This window comes from Buteo buteo, chromosome 20, assembly GCF_964188355.1.
Source record: "Buteo buteo chromosome 20, bButBut1.hap1.1, whole genome shotgun sequence".
Taxonomy (NCBI): Eukaryota; Metazoa; Chordata; class Aves; order Accipitriformes; family Accipitridae; genus Buteo; species Buteo buteo.
Genome location: NC_134190.1, coordinates 10,286,158 through 10,311,960, shown reverse-complemented (window position 1 = coordinate 10,311,960; position 25,803 = coordinate 10,286,158). Strand labels below are relative to the sequence as shown.

The 25,803-nt window shown below is 41.8% G+C and overlaps 1 protein-coding gene across 2 annotated transcripts in view; it reads right to left on the bottom strand.

Annotated features, from left to right (window-relative positions):
* NEDD9 (neural precursor cell expressed, developmentally down-regulated 9) overlaps positions 1-25,803 on the bottom strand; it is a 75,185-nt gene that overhangs the window by 9,521 nt on the left and 39,861 nt on the right. For both annotated transcript variants that reach the window (XM_075052203.1, XM_075052202.1), the window contains exon 2: positions 12,365-12,805. In XM_075052203.1, the coding sequence (XP_074908304.1) occupies positions 12,365-12,805 (441 nt within the window). The remainder of the gene's footprint in view (positions 1-12,364; positions 12,806-25,803) is intronic.

The following is a 25,803-nucleotide window of genomic DNA, read 5'->3' as shown; positions in this document are numbered from 1 at the left end:
AATCACATCCTGGGCTGCAGCAAAAGAATTATGACCAGCAGGTCTAGAGAGGTGATTCTCCCCCTCTTACTCCGCTCTCATGAGACCCCACCTGGGTTACTGTGTTCAGCTCTGGGGCCCCCAGTGTAAGGCAGACATGAACCTGCTCAAGTGGGTCCAGAGGAGGGTCACAAAGATGATCGGGGGCTGGAGCACCTCCCCTGTGAGGATAAACTGAGAGTTGAGGTTGTTCAGCCTGGAGAAGAGAAGACTCTGGGGAGACCAGAGGAAAGATGGGGAGGGACTCTTGAACAGGGAGTGTTGTGATAGGAGGAGGGGTAATGGTTTTAAACTGAAAGAGGGTAGATTTAGATTAGATATAAGGAAGAAATTCTTTACCGTGGTGGTGATGAGACACTGGCACAGGCTGCCAGAGAAGTTGTGGATGCCCCAATCCCTGGAAGTGTTCAAGGCCAGGTTGGATGGGGCTTTGAGCAACCTGGTCTAGTGGAAGGTGTCCCTGCCCATGGCAGGGGGTTGGAACTAGATGATCTTTAAGGTCGCTTCCAACCCAAACCATTCCATGATTCTAATATAAAAAAAGGAGCTGATCTGAGCAGCACAGGTAATAAGGCATAGAATTATAGAGGGTTGGAAAAGACCTTTAAGATCATCGAGTCCAACTGTAAACCTAACACTGCCAAGTCCACCATTAAACCACATCCCTAAGCACGCACAAGTAAAACCACTTGCTCCTGTTGTTATAGGTAAACATGATATTTTGATTTTGTAAAAAGAAGCCCTGGTGGCAAAGCAGATGATATCCTTACACCGTGGAGCCTGGAACAGACGTGGAAGACAAGCTGTGCTCATGCCCAGTATTTAGAGAGATCCTCCCTCACTCTGCATACAAGAGTATCATGCAGCTGCAGTTATTCTTGTAGCTCATCCTTAGAGACCTTTCCCATTTTTCAAAAAAGGCTGACATACCAGATGCTATACGAAAGGCTTACAGTACTACAGGGCTGCTGTTTTTATTTACTGTGCTGTGATACAATCCTAAATAACTACACTAGTCAGATGAAGGAAGCCAGTTTCATTCAGTGCTGCAGGACCTTTTTATCATGTATCTTGACACTTTCACTCTTTCCCAGACTAGACTAACCCGAAGTAGTGACCAAGCAGGGTCACTCCTTTATTTGGGTGAAACAAACCCCTGCTCTGGGTGCTTCCTGCTGTTGTCAAAGGAAGTGAGATGTTAAACATGAAGTGCCTGATTCTGGGTATTCATGAGTACAGCTCACCTAAATGGGTGACTGCGGACAGAAGACCTGAGCTGTCTGCGGTGTTGTGCTTAGCAGTGCACTCAGGGTAGCATTTATTTTCCAAATAAAAAAGCATCAGAGGCTTTTAAGTCTGCTCCTTTTTAGGCTTCTGAAAAAGCTATATGAAAGAGAAAATACAACTTTAAGAAACTCAGCAACACCCACTAACAACCAAGGTTTGTTGATAACATGAAAGAGAACTTTTTTCTCCCAGTGACTCAGGTATATTTACCTGTGTGGAGGATTATTATCCAGTAACAACATGTTCCGAGCAAGTTCATCATAAAATCCTCTACAAATGCTGATCTGGTCTGCACTGAGTACAAGAACGTTTCCTGTTGTTCCTCCATCCTTCTTCCCTTCCAACACTTTTCATTAGGTTAAACGTGGCTCTTGGACTGCTTGTTCCCAGTCAGTTCAGAACAGAAGCAGCTCACCACCAAAACATATCCTGAGTGAATGTTTTGTAACAGTAATTAAAAGAATACCCATGCTACATGACAAAGTGAAAATGTGGAGCATTTATTCTGACTCGCAATTCCCCAAGACATGACCTTACACGGAAAGCCAGGACATGCGGTTGCACGGCTTGTTCTGTATGAGGAAGAGGGAGGTAGCTGGGTAGGTGAAGTAAGAAAGGTACCAAACCCAGTTTTTTCAGAAGTAACTTTTGATTTTGGATATTCACCCATAAATACATTAAATTAACTTGCTGCTTCTGAATTGGGATGCTCAGCCCTTTCAACATATTGTTGAACCCTTTCTTATGGTTTTGAATGTTTGATGGCAGTTTAGTTTTGAAGATGGAACTTCAGAAGGAAGGAGGTAGCTGCAAAAGAAAAGTTCCCCTTCTCCTGCATCTGGAACAGGGATAGCAGCCCTGTCTGGTACTTAGGAATTTATTTCCTAACAAATGTCACTGAACTTCAGACCTCATGAGGATTCTTTCTCCTTTTACCTCTTCTCTTTTAAGAATGCCTGTGGTCATCCGAGTTTAAATAATCCTGCATTTCAAACCAGCAATTTTCTTTGTTTACGCATTGAAGGAAACAGATGGTGTTCCCACAAACTATCTAACCCAACATTCTCAAAACATAGTTAGCCGCTTAATCCATGCAGAGCAACTAACGGGGACCAGGTTTGGCTCTGGTGAAACATGTAATGAGCCTACTTCAAATTTTCAGTACTGCAAAACAGAGACAATTGAGCAGGAAGTTTGTTCTGTTCTTGCTGGAGACCATGCTCTTCCAAAAGCAATTACTTGGGTCTCTTCCATGCCAATGGCATGTTCCTAACCAAGAAAAAGAGCTGAATGTGCATGTACTTTGCAAAAATATCCAGTCCTGTGGTTCATTAAATCCCTCTTCCCTAAATATAAGGGGAAAAAAAATCCATTCTGTTTCTTCTAGGATTAAAATGAACATTAGGCTGCAACAGAGAACATTCCTAACTAAGGCAGCAACAGGACAGTTCTCGTGCTTATGGCAGATGCACAACACTGTATTTTACATTGTTTAACAAGGACAAAGAGCAAATAAACCTACTGAAGCCAACAGAATTACTCTGAATTTATAGCAGAACTGTGGAGGGCAGAATTCGGCCTGCTCCCAGGAAGAGCAATGCCTTGTATGCAGAATGATGGGAAACCAGCTTTGTCAAGTTTTACAGGTGAGAGAACTGAAGCAGAGGTATGTTGCACCTCTGCAACACTTTGCCCCACCTAAACCACCGGCAGACAGGGGAGCTGAAAAGGGCAGCTTGAGATTTCCCAGTACAGCCTCTTAACCCCAAGAACATACTGATGCCTGCTGACTGCTTTTAAAATAGATCAATGCTTTTTTCGAGGTGGAAAAGAGAAGGCATGTGAGGTAAATTTATATATTTATTTTAAATCTGGATGAAGAATTGTATTAAAATATATTTCCTTCCCTGATGCTCTCCTCTTCACCCCATGGGTAACTCTCAGCAGTTGATGAGCTACTGCCATTAACTGCTGCTAATCTCAGCTGTCAGTCCTGTATCTATTTAAATCAGCTGTAGCTTACCCTGGGAAGAGTTGTGCCCTGGAGCAGGCCCAGTGGTGGTGCATAAAGTGGGGCTGTTATAAAGCTTGGACATGGGGGAAAAAAATGAATGAAAATGTAAGTAAAGGAAAAAGAGTATGATTGTTTTCTGTTGTAAAGTGTTTCTGTAAATGTAATACAAAACTCTAGTTGTTGAAATTCTGCTCTTAAGCCTCTTAGGTGGATATATAACAGCTACCTGGGCTCTCTTAGGCTTGTAAGGGGAATGAAATAGCCAAAGATAATGTGGGGAAATTATAAGAAAGAGAATTCAGGGAAAAAAACCTAATCCCTCCTCTCTTGAACTCCTAGTCCTTTGCCAAGCAGTGACAGGAGATACTGAACAATGCTCGGTCAGGTAGTGAGCCACCTCCCAGTCCATCTTTCTGTTTTGCTGTATGTACTTAGGAGGCTAGGTGTGTCTCCCTAAATGTTTTTTCTTGGGAAAGGTGTTAAAGAAAAGAGTCTCTAAGGTAATCTGGGTATTTGAAAGAACCAGGCTAGCTGGCTAAAACTCTTGTGTTTTTCACAGAAAGCACATAGTGTTTCCTCTCCTGTCTTTTGCAGACTGCAGTAAGATTTCCAGTGACTGATAATGAATTTCCTGACAGTAATACCTATTGTATCACTCAATGTTGTCTGCTGTAAAAAAAAGAGCAAAAATGTTTTTTATGAAGCAGTAGCCTTGACTTACTTATTTGCTATATATGACGACATACAATGTGTTCCCCAGCTGTCAGTGAGTAAAGGTTGGGGTTTCATTCTCCTATGTGCTAAGGATACTTGCTCTTATAAATGTTTTGGTTTTGTAAGTTGCTGTAGGTCTTAAGGATTATCAAATCATAACACTTTATTTTAACCTAAATAATGTATGAACATCAGGCCACTATCAAATGCTCTAGTAGAGTACTTTCTGCCAAGACTGAACCATTGGAGAGCTTTAGATCAAGGCTCACAAGCTGAAAGAGAGGGGAGGAAACCTATAGAGGCATTTCTTCTAATGCACCAGGCTTGTAGCTGCAACTATGAGTTGCTTCTAGTGCTGTTTCTGAAAGGCATGAGGAAATCAACAAAAATGACTGCATCTTCTTTCCTGGGCTGAGTGAGTTATCAGCTCTACTGTGTGGCGGAAAGAAATGCGGTATCGATGCACACAGCGACACAGCCACTTGTCTTTGATTGGGTGTTCCCCAGTGAATTTTCTAAGAAGTAAGACTCAAGATGTGTGAAGATAAGGATGTGTGACAAATACTACCCTGATACAGAACTGATTTATAGTTCTTGATGTTTCATTTTCAAAATACCTGCTTATTTTCTCCTATGCTTTATGTCCATTTGTTGTCCAAGAGCTATGCCTATGAAGATCTGCTTTTCTGCTGCAACTGTACGTGCTCTCATGGCTAAAGCATGTCCAGATGTCACTGATTCATGGTGTGTTAAATTAAAAATGCCTAACTTTGCAGGCTCAGGGCTTTAAACGGAAACTTTTAAATGTGGTTACTAAGTGTCTCACCAGTAGATGCCCAGTCTTAAAAAATGCCCCCATGGTATTTGAATGTAAATAACAAGTAATGAAATGGGTGTTACACTTTTCTCCTTCTGAGGTCGTATTATTTCAACCAGATTTATGCAAGTTTTGGGTTGTGAGTCTTGAAGATGTACAGCAGAAGGTGTGAAAATGATTTAAAATTAAAAATGTGAAATCATGAGCTGGCCATGATTCAAACTCTCAACTGCTGGTGATATAGGTATAGCCAACTGCTTTTCAACCAGCCTAATCCTGACTTGTCAACTTCTGGTGTGACCCTTTCTATTAACCAGCACACAAACGCAGGTTCGTTACACTGTTTTTCAGTTTTGTGTTTTTCCTAAATCTAAAGTGCAGGTTTGTTATCTTTCTAAACAACTAAATATATTACTTTTTTTTTTAATCTATGGAGTTACATAAATAACCTAAGCTCCCATTAGCATAAAATGACAGGGCTGTATTAAGTGTAATGGAATGGTGGTGACTTGCTGTAGCTTTGGATTACGGTGTTCAATTTTTGCTTGCTGCTGGTGTTCACGATCACAAACTAAATGCAGATATAAAGGTCTCTGTCTCTACAGACCTTACTGAATGAGTAGTACGAGGCACATAAAAAGTTCAATAATTTTGTCACTGACAAGACTTTACTGCCTTTTTTTTTCATTTAATGATGCTTTCATGACCTGATCCTGCTCTTGCATCAACTCTAGGGCTTTCTGCCAATTGTGTTATGAGCAACATTTCTGCCTGCGTCAGTGGAACAGGCTTGGTGCTGGCTGGCCTTGAATTGCAAGGCTGACTGGGAAGGGGTATTTCCTAGCTTCTGGTGGAGTCATTCTTGCTTACAAAATGTGATTAAAAAGAGTCAAACCAATGCTTCAGAGGCTGTCATGTTTTTTGAGAGGAAGAGAACAAGAGGGACGAATAAAACATACCTGTTATTATTAAATTATCAGCATTTTAAAGAGAAGTGTGAAAGAGGATACTTGTCCAATACTCTTGCTAAAAGTTTTTTACCAGTGCCATCCCCATGACAATTACTCACTTTTAGACAGACAGTGACATCACCATTTCTGCATGTGTTGGCCAACAGTGCTAATGAGCTTGTGTTGCAGTACTGCTGTTAGAACAGGCATGCACTCTGAAGTAAATGTCTGTGGATGGATATTAAGGAGAAACAAAATCCCCAAATTATTGTGTGCTAAGTTCTTCTAGTGGAGAAATATGTTTATCTGATAAAGCACTCTCTGGAAACCTGTGATTAAATTTGAGCTGGAGTTTTGATTAATGAGAAGTGTGTGGTGAAACTCAGCACCTCAGTGTTTTGGTCTCTTGCCCATGATAAATACTTAAAGCAGTGTCTTGCTTTGCCATCCCAATCTGTCTAGTCTTCCCATTTTAAAAAGGTTGTCGCATGAAGAATCATTTGGCAAACATGCACTTGTTTTCTATGCTAGTAATACTATGACTGTCTCATCTCAAAGACAGAAGCCTAAATTTAGGGCAGGTTTGCAGGAGGAGAGGAAATGAAGAAAAAGGATGAGAAGATGAGGTGCTGGGACAGGTAGGGCAGAGAGTGGTCTTACTGTTTTGAATGACATGAAATCCTAAAGGCTCACAAACAATAAACCAGTTTGGTTCAGCCCAAACAACTCATTTCAATTCTTTTGAGGAGCTTCATCTTATTTCTGTTATTTCCTCCTGCCTATATTGAATTTCTAGATGGAAAGTTGGAGAGAGGGGAAAAAAAAAAAGCTTCATTTGGGAATTGAAGTAGGGTATTTCCATGAGTTCTTGTTTCCCTTCAAATATTTTCCTTCTTCCTTTAAGACGTTTCTCAGAAGAGATCCTTCTCTGTCATCAGTTTCAGTTTTGGTGAATTAGCATTTCCCAGTAGGCAAAAAAAATGGCTGAGATAAAGCATTGCCAAAGAGTTTGAATTCCACAAGAGTGCTCTTGGAGGTACACTTGGGCAGAAATAATGGAAGTGTCCCTAAATCATTTAGGTTGGGAACTATGTTGCTCTGAGAGAAGCAGGCAAAGAAAACCTTCCATCAAGGAGAAGCTCAATTTAGTGTGATTTGTAGAGGTTCTCTGGCTCACAAGCTATATTCTGGCTTCATTTAGGTAGGGGTTTCTCAAGGCAGCTGTATGGACAAGTGCTCCTATTAACTGGCGTTTAGATTAGCATAGCTTGCTTTGGCAAGTTTATGGAAGCTATAGATGCATTTTAAACAGATATAAACTCCATCATTAATTGTCTGTAGCATCTATATAATTATTATATACCAGACCTCAGTCAGGACTGATTATGCATACAAAAAAGTTGTGATGGGAAGACACAATGGGAATATGTTTAGTGTCTTTTAAGGATTAGGGATGGACTGTGTTATGGAAAATTTGTCTCCTAAGAACTTAACTACATCAATTTCACTTTGATTCCATTCTAATAATCTGTTTTGGGAGAAAGCTTAATTTAGATTACTTTTAAAAAAAAACCTGATGCAATATTACCACTGCTATTTAAAAAAGAAAAATGGAAACACTTCAAGCCAGACATGTGGAATGATAATATTCTGAGGCTAATTAGTCTTCCTTCAAAACAAAACATCTACAAAAATCATCGAATGGCTGCAAAGCCTTTGGATTTCTATAGAACTATGTTTTCTGACTGTTAGCAACCCATCTTCATCTATCCATTTCCTATCTCCAGAAACCACACACTTCCTCCTTACGAAGAGATTCACTTTTTGAATAATCAGTTTTCCACTCACGTTTCTGTAAAATGCTCTGCTGCTGTGCTTGGGTTTTAGTACTTACAGGGAAATTTAGACTACCCAAACTTAGTGTTTGGTTAGCGTGTGTTTAGATGTAACCAAAAGCAAGAAACAGTCTATAAGCTTGCATTTTTCTTTTTATTGGTTTTTTGTTGTTGTTTTTTTGTTTTTGTTTTGTTTTTTTAGCTAAGGTTTGATCCTGTACTTATGCTTGTGCAGGCTGATTCGTGTCCCTGGGGACCTCAGTTGTTGGATGAGATTGCAGGACTGGCCTTTTTTCTGATACTACAGGGAAAAAATGCATGCCTCTGGTCTACAAATAGAACTGATTAAAAAGAGCCCTGTGCTTAGGGAGAAACAGGGAGTAATGTTGAGCTCATATGTTTGCTCAGCCTAATAAAATGCAGTCTTTTTCTTAAAATACTTCTCTACGAATCACATCAGTGAGTAACTACTGCTTACTCTAACTTGTGGATGAGGGTTTCTTCACTCAGTGGTTTTCATGGAGACTGCTGAGGATAGATTAACTGCACAGGCTTTTTATCAGTAAAACAGCTTTTCCCCTATTAGTGTCACATGGAAAGTTACAAGTGAAACTCCTGAGTCTAAGGAAAAGGCTGTGTGCTGTTTTTACCATTGAGTTTGCATTTAATTTGAGAGAATTTCACCCTTTAGACTGCGCTTTGTGAAACAGGGCACCGAGTGTTGAGGTATGTGTTACCATTCCTGCTGTACTCAGCAAATTTGCCGTGTGTTCAGCACTTCTAACACTGAAGCAATATTTTGTTACAAGGGATACAATCCCCAAAGTAGAATTTGTAATGTGAAAGCAGAAGAGGGACTAGAAGATGACTGGGCCATTTAAGTAAACCGCATCACAGGAAGCTCTGGTATTTCAGACTTGAGGGTAAACGGGGACAGTCTATCTTGGAATGTAAATATATTTTGTCATCAAAAAAAATGGGACCGTATCTAGTATTTTGTAGTTTGTTGGCAAATTGTTTGCCACACAACTCTTTAATATACTTAGTGTATGTCTCTTCTTACTTCATAAATGTGAAAATAGGCAAGAAAAAAGATAACAATGTAAAGGCAGGCTTATTTCTGGAACAAACGTTATATACAGCCATTTGTTTCCTCCCAGCTAAGACAGTACTTGTTTAATTGGAAGGAAAAACATCGTAACGTGGCTAACTGGCTTCTGCTACTGAAGTCAGTGCCAGAATTGTCAGGGTGGTGCTGCTTGTGGGGTGGTGTTTCCACTTTCTCATGGATTCAACCAACATGACTCGAACACAAATAAAGACCAAGGAACGAGGTCCGTTCCCTCAGCTGTAGTTTACCTAAACCTCCTGCTGAAGGCAGTGAACTCTTGAAGAAGGTGGAGATGTCAGGGTGTGAAACCCTTGATCTGTCAAGGGGATGTTTATACTTGGAAATAGGCCAAGGATGTTCACGTGTGAATAATTTCCTTCCCTGTCCTGCTTTATCCACTTTTAAAAGATGGATAAATGTGAGTGTTTCCTGAACTATAAAACTCTAGTTCAAACAGACCAACAAACAAAGCTGATCGTCTTCCAAGTTGGCATTGACCTCTATTTGCCTGAGTTGGTCCATGCCTTGTGGGAGTTGTAGTTCAGGGCTGGTAAGCCCTGCAGTGCAGCCTCTTCCCTGGTTGAACAGCTGTGACCTATCAGCCTCATATTCTGTTTTGTGCTGATTTCCCTTGATCAAAAGTTCTCCTGAAAGCTAGTGGTTCCTATAGAAAGCTTTCAGAATTTGTCAAAACCGTATTCCAACAAGGAAATGTTTCCTTTAAATTTTTTGGCCAATGCTATTTTCAGGATGGCAGGGACAGCACAACATCAGTTAGGGGAAATACTGAACCAGAAAAAGAGTGTTTAAATTACAGTGGTGTCTTTTTTTCCATGTCACTTTCACTATTTTAAAGCTCATGTGTGAACTAATGATTAATCACAGATGCAAAAGAGACTTTGTGCTTTGACAGCACCTTTCCCAAAGGATGTGCTCCCAAGTAGTCTGTCCAGATTGAGTTCCCTCATAATTACCCCACATATTTTGCAGATGAGATTGCTGAAGTGCAAAAACACCACTTAAGACTATGCAGAAGTCTGTGGCAAGGATAAACCCCAGGTTTCCTGAATGTCAGATTTGTCTGAAGATTCTTTCTCTTTGGTTGCAGGAAAAGAGAGTAAGTTTGAAGGCAGAGCACAGAAAGAAGAAATAAATTCTAAGATACAGCTTTTGTATCTTTATGCTCGTCAGACACTCTTCACACTTAGGGGTGTAACTATTTTGTGACTAAACATGCAGCACAGCTATAAAAGCTTGGGGCTAACCAAGGCTAATTTTAAACCATCCCTCATTATCTCTGTCATTTGTACGGTGAGTTTTAGAAGGTGGTATTTTTATTTGATAGAAGGAGCCGATACAGCTCTGTTGTCAACAACTAGCTTGGCCAGAATCAATTCATCATTATAATTATCTGCCTCAGGACTCCTTTTTGAGTTGCTTTGCCTTTCTGGCTAACAAGATATGTTACCTCAGCATAGCTTTATAACATGCCTGCTGTTGATTTACTGTTGCTTGAGGCTAGACAATTCCTGCCTGACAGCAGTTCCTAAGCTTTGCCTGTAAAACTTGTATGGTAGCCAAACCACACATTTGCACAAAGAAAATGGGCAAATGTGTGCAGAAATGGATAGGATAAAAACTGCTGCTGGTCCTGCTTAGAATGGTGTCTAGAGGCCACAGTCTTCTCTAGCTACCGCTATGGGAAGGAAGAAGGCTTGCATATGGGACGACCTCATAGCAAAACCCTTCAATGTCCTTAAAACTGCCAAAATGCACAACTTGCTAACCAGCTGTTTCTGCTGATGGAAGAAGGCAGAGTGGCTCACTTAAGCCATTGGGCAGGTGTCACAAGTCTGAGAAAAGAGATTCATCATTTTGGAAGTCAAAGCAAAGATTCCCAAAGTCAAATCTTCAACATTTCCTGCTTTCCTTAATACTAAGGATTGGTTTTACTGATCCCTAGAGGAGGAGGAGGATTTGGAGGACAGACTGTTTGCTCAGAGACAAGTGCTAAAGTGCTTCCCTTTAATTAGGCTTTTCTTTCACAAAGGCATTAACAGATAGTTGCAGCTGTAGCACTAAAAAGCAGTTTTGCAAGATTAGGATGCTAAAGAATGGAGTATGTTTTAACTCACTGAGTCCTCCCTTACCAATAACCCTACAGTTCTCTCTTGTCTACCATGGTTTCAATCCCAACGGGCTCTTTTTAGTGTAGAACTGAACAATTCCAAGGGACTAAAGACATACCTGCCTCTGATCAAAGCAACAACAAAGCTCCCATCTCTACCTGTGCAGCAAGTGCAATTTTCTCATTTTATCTTCCTGCACACCCTACAAAGCATAATTGTGGAAAAGCTAAGCAATCAAACCTCTTTATAAGTTGACTTGGAATGATTTCACAGGTCTTTTTCTCTTGCTCATAAGGAAAAAAAAATCCACTTATTCTTATCAAGGAAAATGAAATTATAACAAGGAAATAAAAGCATTAGAAGATGTTTTCCAAAGGCCTGATATGACAGAGTTGGGGGTGAGGCAGGGGGAAAAACCTGAAACAGACTGTCTTGCCAATCTAAATTAGGAGATGAAAGTTTAAACCAGTCAGGAACTTCCTGACAGAGACATCTGCTCACAACTTGTATATAAATACTATGCTTTAAGCTCTAAAGGTAAGGAGGGTGCTAAAAGCTGGAGCTGTTTTGCTGGGAATGGAGGGACTGTAGGAACTTCTTTTTGGCTTGGCAATAAGGGGTCTGGAAGGCCAGGAGAATCTCCTTTCTCCCTCAGGTACCTTCCTTAATTCTTTTCAGCCACCAAGGAACTGTCTGTCACCAGGGTACCTGGCAGGTGCCCTGTGAAGGTAAAATGAGGGAGTGACAGAAGATGAGCAGAGCCTGAGAGGGACAGCAGGAATAAGGGGGGGGCCACATAATGCAATGCCTCTCACTGGATCCTTGGGAGCTCTCATCCGCTGCAGTAATGGCTGCATCATGGAGCTGTTGCAGCTCCCACTTTCAATCAAGAAATTTAGCTGTAGATAAACATCAGGTGCACCCTTATAAACTTTAGGTTTGGTATTAAAACATCCCTCATCATCATCATCCTCTTCCTCACTCTTCCAAGTATGGACCTTGTCTCATTAATCATTGTTTTCTCTTTGTAATTTAGACCCAGAAGTCCTGGGACTTCTCCAGCAGGACTATACATCATTTTTAATTAAACAAAAATTACTTGGGCAGGGGATGTAACTGTTCATTAATTTGTGGGAGAGTTAATCTTACTGCAGCAGCTCTCTTTTGAGCATAGAATGCAAAAGTGCCTATGCCAGACGTGTTTCAGCTTCCCTGGGAGCCTGTGAGGACACAAGATCACATACCTCCCCAAATCCTCTATCGTGCATCTCAGTTGTGAATTAAGCAAGCCATTAAGAACTGGACCTTTCTCTTCTTCCCACAGCAGTAAAGTTACAGCAGTAACTTATGTATATTTATCCTTCCTACATCTTAAGTCCACAGGCTATAACTAGACATTAACCACTTCACTGGTGGTCAGCACAAGTGACCTGCTTTGGAGCTATGACATGAAACCAAATGCACGCACCTTGTTAGTCAGAGCTGGACTATCAACACATCTCTGCATGGAAGGTGGCACCTGGTAAATATCTTGTCCCACTAGACCATGACCAGTGGGTATTTGATAAATTCCCTGATTCAGATGGGAAGGTGGCACTTGGTAGACAGGATCCCGTGCTGAGGCATGTGAGCTTGGCACTTGGTAGATCTTTTGCTGGTTGAAGGACTGATGCATCAATCCTGAATTGGACATATCCTGGCCAGAAGGACTGTCCTGTACCACTGGACCTATCAGGAGTTTCACACGGTTGCCTGGAACGATGCCTTGCCGGCCATGTAAGGAGCAGAGCCACCATCCTTCAAGACCTTCGGTGTTCTGTTCTATCACTGTCAAAATATCTCCTTTGCGGAAGGCCAACTCTTCTGCACATTCAGGGACGTTATCGTACAGGGCTCTTGCCATAAGATTCTGTGGAAAAAGAACACCAAGAAAAACAAATGAACAAACAAGCTAGAACTTTTCTAAAACTTCAAGCACATTCTAGGTGAAGAACTGAATTTGAAAAAGAAGTGTGCAGGAAATCAAAATAACATGGAAAATAATGCAGCACAGGATTCCCCTGTCCCAAGCTGGAGAAATAGGAGGCTTATGCATTAGCAACACTGCTAGTGAGAACTCTTCCAGTAATACTAGGTCAGATAGAAGCTCTTTATATGGTCTATTCATGTGAACAGACGGGAAGTCAGAAGAGGTCTGCCCTTGGCATTGAGATGCTCTTCCTGTGAATGGGGGCTTGTACCTTCATGTCTTGACATTGATTTCCCTATAAATGTGCTCTGTATACTGCTACAGCTAGCTAGCTGATATTTAAAATAAAACTTGAACAAGACTCTCAGGGACATAATCCAGAGCACTTGTTTCCAAACATTTTTCTATTTGCGGGGTCCCAAAAGACTTTCCACTAGAGGTGCAGATCCCATCAGTGTAAAGACAGTGGGCTGGCTTTTCTTAGCTGCCACCTGCAGGCTCCTTAAAGTCAGGTATCTGTAGACCACCTGGTGAGAAAAAACAGCCTAAAATACAAATTGGCAAAACGTCACAGTTTCTGAACTACGGTGCTCATGTTGGTATGTAGCTCTGTGCCTTTTCGTTCTTTCTGTAAACTTCCTTGGTGGCACAGAGCCGCATAGCACCAGCTTAATAGGTAAAAAGCCTCTTCCCCCCCATCCTGCTGCCTCAAAACCACCACCACAAAACAACCTCAAAGGACAAGGTTCCTCAAAGACCCACTCTCTGTAGAAAGACTTTGAAGAGAACATTATTTAAAAAATAATGTGCCCAGTGACCCCAGCTGGAGTCATGCCTTTGCCATGGGGAAAGCTGTACCAATCCCTGTGGGCCTGTCCTTAAAGAACCTAAGAATTTAGTTACCAAGCATTACCATAGAGTATGTCTATGTGTAACTTGGGAGGAGTCTAAGGGCAGCCAAGGAGTGTCTTTGACCTGTGTCAACATAGTTTAAGCATATTTATATGTATTTTGCTTGATTATGTCAAGTGGAACAGTAACATTAGTATAGGGAACGTCACACAGGTCTATTCCCAAGCATTTGACTAGTGTTTCAGGCAGGCTCTGCAGCTTGCCCTGACCTCTGTTTTGGTGTGGCCATGCTACCAGCAGTAACTCTGCTAAGAAGTTTTAGGCCAACTCTGACCAGATGTAAGACTGTAGTCTGTGAGGTACAGGTGTGTTACTAACAAGTGCCATCTCCTCTCGCAGACTGAACCAGCTCCCTTCCCTCTTTCTCTGCAGGCCTGTATGGCACATCCAGTTCTGAATAATTGGCCAAGCTTAGGTATTCAATGGAAAGTAGGCAGGCTGGCTGTTGTGACATTCTTGGACCCCTCGCAAAGGCCATGAACATTTAATTTCTTGGCTCTGGTGATATTTCCAAATGCGTTGGCAAGAACTGCTCCATGCCTGCCTGCTTTTCGGTGAAGGCAGTCAGCAGAGATAGTTATAAACTAATTGTAAGCACTTGAAAAAATATAGGAAGCCCTGGATCTGGAGCATTCTAGCTGAAGTATTTGGATGCAGTACACAAACTGAAATGGTGCTAATCCACTGTAAGATAGGATATGCAGCTGTCCTGAACATTTATCTTCCCTCTGTTAAAGGGACAGTGTCAAGTACAGTTTAGTGTTTTTATCTGTCATATTTATCCTCCTTCTTGGACATATCAAAATTTTTTTTTTTATCCCCCACTTGTTGTATCTTTCCCCATTGATATACACTGATGTTTTCCCATCATCTCTGTGCTTCATCAAGACAGCAGACTTCCATTTGACCTTCTTCAGTTCAACTTTTCTTAAGCATATGTCATGGTTTAATCCCAGCCAGCAACTAAGCACCACACAGCTGCTCACTCACTTCCCCCCCACCCAGTGGGATGGGGGAGAGAATCAGGGGAAAAAAAAGTAAAACTTGTGGGTTGAGATAAGAACAGTTTAACAGAACGGAAAGAAAGAAAATAATAATGATGATAATAATAACAATAATAAAATGACAATAATAATAATAATAAAAGGATTGGAATATACAAAACAAGTGATGCACAATGCAATCGCTCACCACTTGCTGACTGATGCCCAGTTAGTTCCCAAGCAGCAATCCATCCCTCCCGGCCAACTCCCCCCAGTTTATATACTGGGCATGGTATGGGATACCCCTTTGGCTGGTTTGGGTCAGCTGTCCTGGCTGTGTCCCCTCCCAACTTCTTGTGCCCCTCCAGCCTTCTTGCTGGCTCAGCATGAGAAGCTGAAAAATCCTTAGTATAAACACTGCTTAGCAACAACTGAAAACATCAGTGTGTTATCAGCATTATTCTCATACTAAATCCAAAACATAACACTATACCAACTACTAGAAAGAAAATTAACTCTATCCCAGCCAAAACGAGGACAGTGTAGCATATGGCCAGGAGGTTGTATGAACAGCTGACTGGTGGATGGAAAAAGGGTAAGCTCAGATGTCACATAAAGGGTAGATGAATATGCTTTTCCCAAGACATGTAGTGTTTGAAATGGGGTGCATGAGATCACTTTTCTGATCCATCTTCTCCAAATGGGGGATCAGCTTTCAAATGTATGAGAAACACCGGCTTTGCCTTTCATCAGCATCATTAGTGAGGTCAGTTTAAATTAAGCTTTGGCTTGGAAAAGCAGGACTGCCATTTTGAACTCCCATGTAAACAGGAGCACTGGGGCCCACCATTCCCTCTGATGTACGCCTACTCAGCTCATCAGTCAACAATGCTAAGAAATGTGAATAGAGATAAAGCAGAGAGCAGTTTTGTCCATGCCTTTGCAGAACTGTAAAACTATTCTTTAGCACAGTCAAAACCAGTGGTCTCTTCTTGAACGCTACATCTGTGCTCTTGCTGTGTTGACCTGGCTGCTCAGCTGAGTCCAAGGAGCTCAGAAAAGAAAAGCTCCTGCCTAGTCCGAAATATTCAAGTTAATCTCTTATCTTTCCACATTTCTTTCTAGTGTGCCTTTCACAGGAGAAATTTACTAATGTGACTAGCTCAGCCTGTGCAACTGACTATTTAAAGGAGGCTTTTGCAGAGGATGATTTTTAAAGGAGGAGGAAGAGGGGGGGGGGGGGCATAAAACAAGCAGGCTAAATCAGTGATAAATGTTTATTCTTCTATATTTTGGTGATTAAAGGTATTTGAAAAGCCTGATTAGCTTCTACAGCAAAGCAATTCTCAGAACAAAGCTTGAATGGTGGTAGAATTAGAACAGATAGAAGTTCCCATGTGATTTTTTTTTTTCCCAGTTGCTCATTATCTCTGTCCCAGTGACCTTCTCACCACCTGGCATACAGCGTATTAATACTTTCTGGGTGTGCTTCAAGAACTTCTGTGCTGCAAACAGCTTCAGATTCTCATTGTCAGTGTTAACTCAGGCACCAGTATGTGAATTATACTAATTGGTTGCCACTTGTTTCACAGCAATTTCCCAAAGGCCCTTTAAATAATGCAGAGCCATGCCACCAGCATCAGCAGCAGTGAAGCAGGCAAAATATTCCTGCAAGTAAGCACTGGGACCAGAACCTCTAAGCCTGTTGCTTGTTGCCAGCATCATAGGCACTGTTCCTGCTAAGCAAACCTGCGTTTTGAGCATTTCCCTGACTTCATTCTTCCTTCACAGGATTTCTTAGTATGAGCTTCAGGAACAGTGTCACAGTTGCTTTCATTAGTCATTAGAGTCAGTCTTGAGAAAAATGAAATTGTCACCACAGAAGGTCATCAGGAAAGCTTTTGAAAACCACAGTTACCTTTAATGTTCTGTGGTGATCAAGATGGTAGTCTCTACTCTTCCACACACAGAAAGAAGTCCTGATTGAAGACGTTCCTCAATGCCTATGGGTTTTACCTGGATTGATTTGACAAATTTGAATAATTTTTGGATGCTGTGGGCATCACAGCCCTCATCTTGCAAGCCTCGCTCTCACTGGTCTTATCAGCTAAGAGACTGGGGAGGGTTATCTGGCATTAATTGGACTTGCTCTTAGAGGTATGGATCGTCACTCATCTGCCTGTGAAACAGGCACCAAATTACCACTAACATTGATATGAGAAGGCAAAGGCATATCAGTGACTTTTTCGTTGACTAAGTGCTGAAAAATACATGGCCATTTCCTAAACAAATTCGTAATAGAGAAGGGGCTGATGAGAAACTTGCACTGGAGCTTGGTTTTGCAACTGGAAAGTTGCACAGAAGTCCCTTTATATTTCTAATACAAAGAGACAAAAGGAGGGCAACAGATTCAGAACTACAAATTCAAGTTCTGTAATGACAGGGGAAAAATGATTTGATCCTAGAGAGGGAAAAAAATTTGGTTTGCCATAGAAATCAGCTGTGCTTCATAAAATGAACATACTGGCAGCTACCACCTTCTTTTAATAAGATTAAGGATGGAAGTGTCTGTTGCTCTCTTTTGGTCCAGTTAAATTAACTACATGATGGGTGCAGTGGTGCTCTCCTCAAAATCTGAAAGTACCTGTGGTCTATATAGAGCTCCGTTCTCCTGAGCTCTCTGTGTAATGAGTGCTTCTCTACAACTAATGATTGACTGGAAAGATTCAGTTCAGCTTTTGTATCCTCAGGCCTAGCTAGCAATACTGGGATGTTTGGAAGTCGAAGCCAGGGTCAGGCCCCCACTGTGTAATACTCTGTACAGGCAAAACAAAACAAAAAAACACATTTGTTCTCAAGAAGCTTAAATTCCTCTTAACCTTGGACTCTTGAGTGCAGTAGAAAGCATCTTCTGTAAAATCACTTAAATAAGGAAGTTTCCCAGTCTTCTGTTAAATAAAGTGCTATCCCAGTCATCAGCAGGTCAAAGCGAAAGGGAGCCTGACCCTAATGACAGCTGCCTGGGGATTTTAGCTGGAACGTGCTGCAGGAAAAGGCTCAGTGGACTTTGCTGATGCCTTGTGTCAGAAACTCTGTCTAAAAGATCTCAAACTGAAATGGATATTCTCTAGATTAAATGTAGATTACAGTGCCTGTCGTCCCAACTTTCTACATTGGTTGAGACAAAAGTAAAGCTTTCAAGCTCTCTAGGTAAGGTGAACCTGGGATTTGAAACTTCTATCTGATTTCTCCTTTAATGCCAGTTGCAAGTCCATTAGATAAAAGGCACAATTTGTATTCTCTGCACACCTTAGATTTTCTCACTTTTACATCCAGGATGCATGTCCCAGTAAATCCTGACTGAGAGCAAAAGACGCTGTCCTGAAAGCTATCAGCTGTTTACTTGCAGAAGCTGAAGAAAAAACCCTAAGACTCTGTAAACTAATTTTCTTCTCAGATGCTGAAGGAATTACAGGCCAAATTCAGATGCATAAATGAGGTCTATTATAGAACAGTCAAAGGTGTCTACTCTCAGCCTACTGCACTTGATGGTTAATGTGCCTGCCACTGAATAAAGACATATGAAAATACTTTGAAGAATATGATCTGTTTTGGTTGGCCTTCCCTGCAGCGATGGGAACTGATAGAATTCTGTAATTTGTGGTTTGGAGGATGAAAAGGTTGTTTGTTGATGAGGCTGAGTGCCGGAAGAGGCAAGAGTTAAAGAAAGTGGTGGAAACATCTACTCTTCCTGTTAAACACATCCAGTGATGTGGGTAATGAGCATGTGAGGTGCCCACAGCCATGGAAGCAAACACCAGAATAATAAATGACATGCTATGAGATTAAATACAATGGACTCTTTAAGGGCTGAGTGTCATGGTGCCAAGCTCCTAGTGGAGGGCTGCTGACTCGACTCCTCAGCCAGCCCTGCAATGAATGAATGCTCGAGGAAAAGGTTCAACCAACCATAAGCTCAAAGAATTTCAGTCGCTTCCCTTAGAGGTGCAATATGACGATGTTCCAGAGCATGCAGGCTTGTGGATACTGATCCCTGCTCTGTGCTTGGCTGGTGGGGTGTGTTGTTTTGTTCTGCTTTGTCTTGTTTTTAAATATTGCTTCCTATGCATAGAGTTTATGTGCAAACAGAACTAGGGAAATCACCTCTGCTCTTAACTGAAAAAGGGTGGGACCCCTTTTTTCTATTATTGGACAAACTGTTTCTTAAAATGCCAAATGGCTTCTCTTCTATGTTTAGCTAGCTTAGGAGAGGGAAGGAAGAGAGGAACAAAGGAAGGAAAGGTGGGGGAAGCTTCAGGTTCACAAACCAGTAGCTTCATTTTGGTTGGATCACTTTTAATTATCCATCACATATTTTTAATACAGATTCCCCTGTCTTTTAGGTTTCTTTAAAATGAATGACTGCCATTCCAAAGTTAGCTTAAGCATTTATGTACCCTTGTAGAGTTGCAGTAGGCCTGTGATTTGCCTGTGAGACTGAAGAACCGATCTGAAAACCCAGTAAAGAGTGAGTTTTATTCTAATAGAAACAGTCTGACTACAAGCCATACTCATAGAAGAGAGGGAAATTTGTGCTCTGTTGTGCCTCCTGACAGAAGGGCTTCAGTGCAAGGGTCATTGGACAGTTTAACATCGTGCTTTTTAGCTCCCATCTCCTTTTCTATTTCTCACTGTCACTGCCTCTGAAATAAAGAATTTCTTGTGCTGTGTTTGCAAGGAAAGAAACTACTGAGGTACAGTAGGTAACAGGTCTATCTTTAACAAGCAACTTTTCATGAAGGCTACTTAATACAAGTTGACAGAGGTCACTGAATTCAGCCTTGAAAAATGTCTGTTGCTGGTATCCTTAAACCTGGAAGAAGGCAGTGTGAACAGCAAAGGCAGCATCTGGTACATACAAAGCTGCACTGGCACGTTCTTACAACACGTCCCTGTGGGCACCGACATGGGGAATGGACTAGGATATGGCACCTTGCTGCTTGGCCATAACAGCCCACACACACGTGCAGACCTGTAACGGTTAATTGCCAGCAACAAGCTGTGTGCAGGTAACCCATAGCTATGTAGAGGAGGCAGGAAGTGCTACCACAGCACGTATGAAGAGCCTGCCGCACTACCAGGGTGTTGCAGTTACCACGAGTTCAGCAGTAGGACTCTGAAAGGCCCTTAAGCACCTAGTTCAGACTGCAGGTCTGCCTGCTGCCTCTGGGAACTGCGAGCTTCTTTGGCTCACAGCTAATGACAAAAGACGGAGCCTGGCTGCAAATGCTCAGCATAGTAATGTTTCAGTTCACTCTTACAGGCAAAGCCCACAGTTCCACTTTTCAGGCACTCTCTTGCTTTCTTTCACCAGAAAACCAAAGTTTTGTTTTAGTGCTGATAGTTTTCTGGTCAACCATTGCTAGCCCAAATAATTACAAGTCCTGCTGGATGGAAATTAAGGCAGTTTTCCATGCAGATTTGGAAGGCTGGCTTTACAGGTAATGAGAGAGCTATGAGGTAACAGGCTGAGCAGAGCCCTAAGGAGGACAGGTCTTCATCCACCTTAAGTATCCTTGCATTCTAGTCTTGTGCATCTCCAGAACAGAGGCTGTCAGTCATGCTAAAGTATGCCAAGCTGCCTGGAGGTTGTGATGCGGAAACCCTTGGGTCTGCAGGGGAGAAAGGCAAGCGTCTTATTTCAGTGTTCCACTGAGCTGTCCCAGCCCCTTTGTCTGGCCTGAGAGGCCTGAATTTCAGAGTTTGTTCTGGCTGGGTTTTTTTTGTAGCATGGCCAGTTACACAGAAAGTTAAGGCTGAAAAATGGGAATGTCCCCTCCTTACTGGATCACACTTGGATAAGCCAAAGCAGGCATTATGGCTGTCATGCTCTGGATATATTCACTGACAGTTTATCCAGGCACAATACTCCACCCAGCAGGGGTGGCAGGCAGGCAGCGAGCCCACCGACTAGGGCCCAGGCACTTCACACTCCTGCTCAAGATGCTGATGTGGTCCATCAGTTCACCCAAGACTGGGATTCAAATGTAACATAAACATGTGAGAGACTGAAGGCTCTCTGGTGTAAGAACATTTTTTGTTTCAGCATAGCTGATCCATTTTTAAGCAAATAGGAGATGTCTGTGTATCCAGTTTTTTGTGGGCAGTCAGCAAAGTACTTTGTGAAACTGAGGCACAGTGGTGAACCTGCAACTAGGGAAGGAATCCAAATGCCTGAATCCAAAAGAAGGAATTAGGAGGGTAGAAAAGGTGGGGGAGAATTAAAAAGGAAAAAAATATGAAAACAAAGGTTAGAGCAGGAGATCCTAACTGAAGCTTTGACCTGTGTGAATAAAATACTTCCTTGTTCTGCACTGAGTGCATCAGCTTATTGCTGTGCCTGACAGTTCAAACTGGACAAGTGAGTTGAAAAAGTTTTCTGGCTCTGTATTTATTAAGAGCAACGAAATAACTCTATGTTGGCTAGAAGGACAACAAGCTAGACTTTGTTTGTACATTTGAATGATATTCTTTTGTCTCGTGATTGAGGTTTGGTTTTTGGCTTGGCTGGTGTTATTTTATTTTAGTTAGAGGGGATGTGAGGTGTGGGGGTGCTGCTCTGCTTTCCTAGGCATTACAAAGCTAATCATAGAAATATAATTTAAGGTCAGATGTTAAATAAGGAGTTGATTTACCCCTTCTGTTTCTGATGCAGTGAAGGATGGATGTATTGTATCACAAACACCATTTAAATCGCACAAAACCTCTGAGGTGCTCAGTGAGCTTGTAGGGGGAGTTTAACAGAAGTGGCAACTCCCTTTTTACTACATAGCAACCTTCTGTTTGGAGTCTGTGCAGTGAGACGCAACAGGTCACAGCTATGTTAGAAAAGGGCATATCTGAGGTAATGCTCTTTCGCTCAGCCCTGGGGAACACCCCTGAGATTAATGCACACTGCTTCTGTGTTGTCAGACCACCCACTCTGTTTTGGAGCTATCACAGAAGACCAATACAGTTTGTGACAGTAACATTTACAGTGAAGCAGAGCAGTGATCCACTGGTGACATATTCTGATCTTATTCCCCTGCTCTCCAAGTTCCTGGGGTTTTACAGGAATGCTGAAATACCATTTTCTTTGCTCTTTCTGGGAACGCAAACTACATCCCCTGACTTACCTTCAAGTCCTATTAATACTTTGGGAAATTCCACCACACCTAACTCGCAAAGTTTTCTGTATATGTTTTACCCTTGTAACCAGTTTCCTCTCCCCCCACCCAAGGAAGGGTGTGATCTAGTTCCATGACTTTAAAAGGTCTTTTCAAATCTGTCTGAGGGCTGCGTGCCTTCTGTGACATCAGTTGGGGAGGGGGGGAAGGAAAAAATAAAGCATGCAAACAATAGCCTTAGAGTAAATATGATCTCACTGTGATTAAACCGCAGTACATCAAAATCAAAAAGCAGATGGAAAACCTAACCTCTTTCCCTCAGGCAAGCAATTAAAAACTTAATGAAAGGAGATCGGATGTTGAATGCTTAAAAATTGAAGGAGCAGAGCAGAAGGAAAAAAAAAGAAAAAAGATGGAAAGAAAGAATCCCAAAACGTGTGTTTTGAGTTCTCAGTTTTCCATTTTCTGGCATTTGCGAGCAGTCTTCTCCCAGACAAAGTTTCCTTACAAAAAAACCCCTCCTCCCAAATTTAACCCTTCTCTACGCAGCTCTGGGAAAACAATCACAAGTTGATTGTCAAGAAACCATAGCTGTGTAGACACAGGACCTCAGTATTGTCACCAACGTACTTCTGTCTGATGTCTTCAGCTTTGTAAAGTATGATTCTTTTTTTAATTTTTTTTTTTTTATTTTAAATCTAGAACTTAGCTGAACTGGGACATGCTCTTCTTCCTCCAAGTCTCTCCAAAAATTCTCCATAGAAGGGGAAGCCACCCTTCTCTGTCACTTTAGTGTCACCATCTGGGATACTACACAGCAGCCACAACTTGGGATGCCCTGAGAGTCCAGCTTACTGAAGAGAAACAAGCTTGGGAACTCATGTTTCCAGGCTCCTGACAGCCCTCAGCAGGCTGGTGGGGGGACAGGCTGCAAGTTGCCTGTGAATCAGACCCACTTCCAGGGGAGCAAAGCCTGGCTGGTAGATGAGGCTTGCCAGGTCCGGTCAGGGTCTTCTTCATAACTCAGGGCAGCGGCCAAAAGTCAACAAGCCTTCCAGAACAGCTTGATTTTGGCAAGCTGACATTTTCTAGGGAAGCATACCCCTGAAGAAGGGAGAGTGTGTGAGTGCATTTTAACCAGTTATAGTTACTATGCTTAGTCTCAGATTGAAATGCAACTTTAACTGTATTCTTGATCATGTGAGAGATTGGTTTGTGCAGTTTCTGGGCTGAGAACAAGATAAATCAGTATAAGCAGGGAGAGAGAGAAAAAAGAGAAGATATCTGCTTGTAAACTAGGCCTTTTATAACAGTAAAAGTTGGTTTATTACCCCTAAGCATTTTAACTGGATGTAAAGTCCATAGGACAAAGGCATTCATGACCCAACCTACTGCAAGCTGTATGTTAAACAGAGAGTGCACACTTGCAGTTGTTTTGTACTTAACCCTTTGGATCAAAAAATTCCTTTGAAAGAGAATCATTGAATTTTCATGGTCTGTATTTTTCTCCCCCTGCCCTCAACTAAGCAGGACATTCATTGGAGGAATTGAGATTTACTCCTAGGATCCTTCAGCATTTTCTAAGATTTGTTGTCACCAAATGGTTGACAGTATTGCTATTGCTAAAATTTTCAACCTTGCTGTGAATGAGGACTGCTTAAGAAAGGGCTTCTGATGTGCTGACTGCATTCCTGTAGAGTAAATCCATTCTTATTACTCTTCCTTTTCCGGGCAGGCTAATCCACTGACTGTGAATGAAGTGTTTTTAAAACAAACAAAAATAGAAAGGCAAGAATGGGCCTCATCCCTATAGAGAGAAAAAAAAAAACCCACACAATTTTTGCCATGCTATGCACTTGTGTTTCTAGGACTGCAAACTATAGCTTTAGCAGTCCTGTTTCTTGTCAAACACAAGCTACGTCCAAATTTTCTGTGGAAAAATGAACTCCTTAAAATTAAGACAGTTTCCACTACTGTAATGTCTAGACCAAAAGGCAAAAGAAAAAGGTCACTTGCCAAGAGCAGCCTGTGATAAACAGGCAGCAATATTCATGGCTGTACTCTTAGCTGCTATAAAGTGACCTAGCTTCACTGATACCGAGAGCTGCAGCCACTAACAGGCAGCTAGGAGTACCTCTAAATGCAGCTTTACTCAGCAGCAGCCCAACTTAAATATTGCTGAATACATGCCATAAATATTCTTTTGTAGTACAGTCCCAGAGGACTGTGATCAATCCTACTGAAGACCTAGCATAAAGCATCTTTCAGGGGTCAGAGTACTGTTGTAACAGGTAAACGTCCATTACTTTCATGGATGCTCAGAGAGCACCTATTATGTAAAGAAGCATCTTGAAATGTGACTTGCACATTTACGATTCCAAACGTTACTGAATGTGAGCTCCTACAGAGGTGTGTGGACTTTAATGTCTCAAGAAGTTCAGCTACTTGTCTCCATCAAGTGCAGCCAGAAATGGGAACAGTAGAAGATAAGGGTTCTCCACAATTGTTGCAGCTAAGGCAGACACCTGTGCATGCTCCTCTTAGATGCTTATGTCGCTTTAAAAATGAAATTAAACTCTAGATCTTGGAGACAGGCGGGTTCCTAATTCCTGTTGGCATGAATGGGATTTTAAGTACTTAGGTGTCTGTGACAAGCTAGTCCAAATAAAATAAGCAAAACAAAAGTGACTTTACCTAGGCCCCTAAGTGACCTAAGCCCATCTATTATATGCACAAGACATTCCCGTGCCCTTAACACCTTTGATAACACCAATATGACAAGGAGGAAGCCCTATGCTCCAGTGAGAGTCTTCTACTTTTTGTATGCACAGAGATACAAGGCTGTTTACTATTTCCAGATACTGGGTGTACGTCCTCTTCTCCTGTACTTCTGTGCAAGAGCAGGACCTCATGCTTGGCTGAGGACTACCATGAGTGCAAGTTCTTTGTGAGAAGACAAAGGCTTCTTGTCTCCTACCGTTTCTAAAGTTGGCCAAAGTAGCCAGTAGGTACACCCATTCCAGTAGCGATGCAGGGAGGTGTGTGTGACTCAGGAGAATTGCCTCATTCAGACTTTTACTCAGGTCACTAGACGCACCTGGCCTTGCTGCAATGATGCTGGTATTTGTCACGGAGCACAGGCAGTTCAACAGTATAAGCTTCTCCTGAACCACCACACATATGAGTTCAATGTTCAGTGATAAGATATCAGTGCAAGTATAACCTCTTCTAACCCCACTTGCTGCTGTGCTTGAGATCGTAAGATTCCAAAGGTGAGTTTGTACATGGTCTTAGGAATTGTGCTCCAACACTTAACAAGTTCAAAATAACACTTTGTGAGACTTCTCCAAAGTCCAACCTGTATTCTGCAAAACAGTGGTTATCGGCTTAGAAAGGCTGCAGAACCCTCCTAAAATGTACTTTCATCTTTGCTTTGCAGAAGATGTTCCATAAAGTCTTCCTATTAGGCAGTTCTCCCGCTCTCTGATCTGGCAGGTGCCCCTCTGATCAGGTCTTTTGATAGTATGGCAGTGCTTGCAATGACTAATGTTGAGTCAAGATACCTAAGGGCAAAGTAATAGTCTAATGTGACTGCAACCTCTAGCAGAATCTTAAAAGCGTGAGTAAAACCCCTAGATTAGTATCCAATACCTCTTGTACTATCTAGGGTCAATCTGAATTGGAACTATCAAAAATATAAGGAAGACTGTTCTGGCAGTTCTGCTTCCCCATCATGTACTAGGAACTACTGGACAGAGACAGATTAGGCTACCAGGTTCTTGTTGAAATAGATTTACAGCTGTATTACTCAAGAACAGCTGTTAGCATGAAAACAGAAGTTTAGAAATCATGCAAAAAAAACCTGCATGCTGTTAGC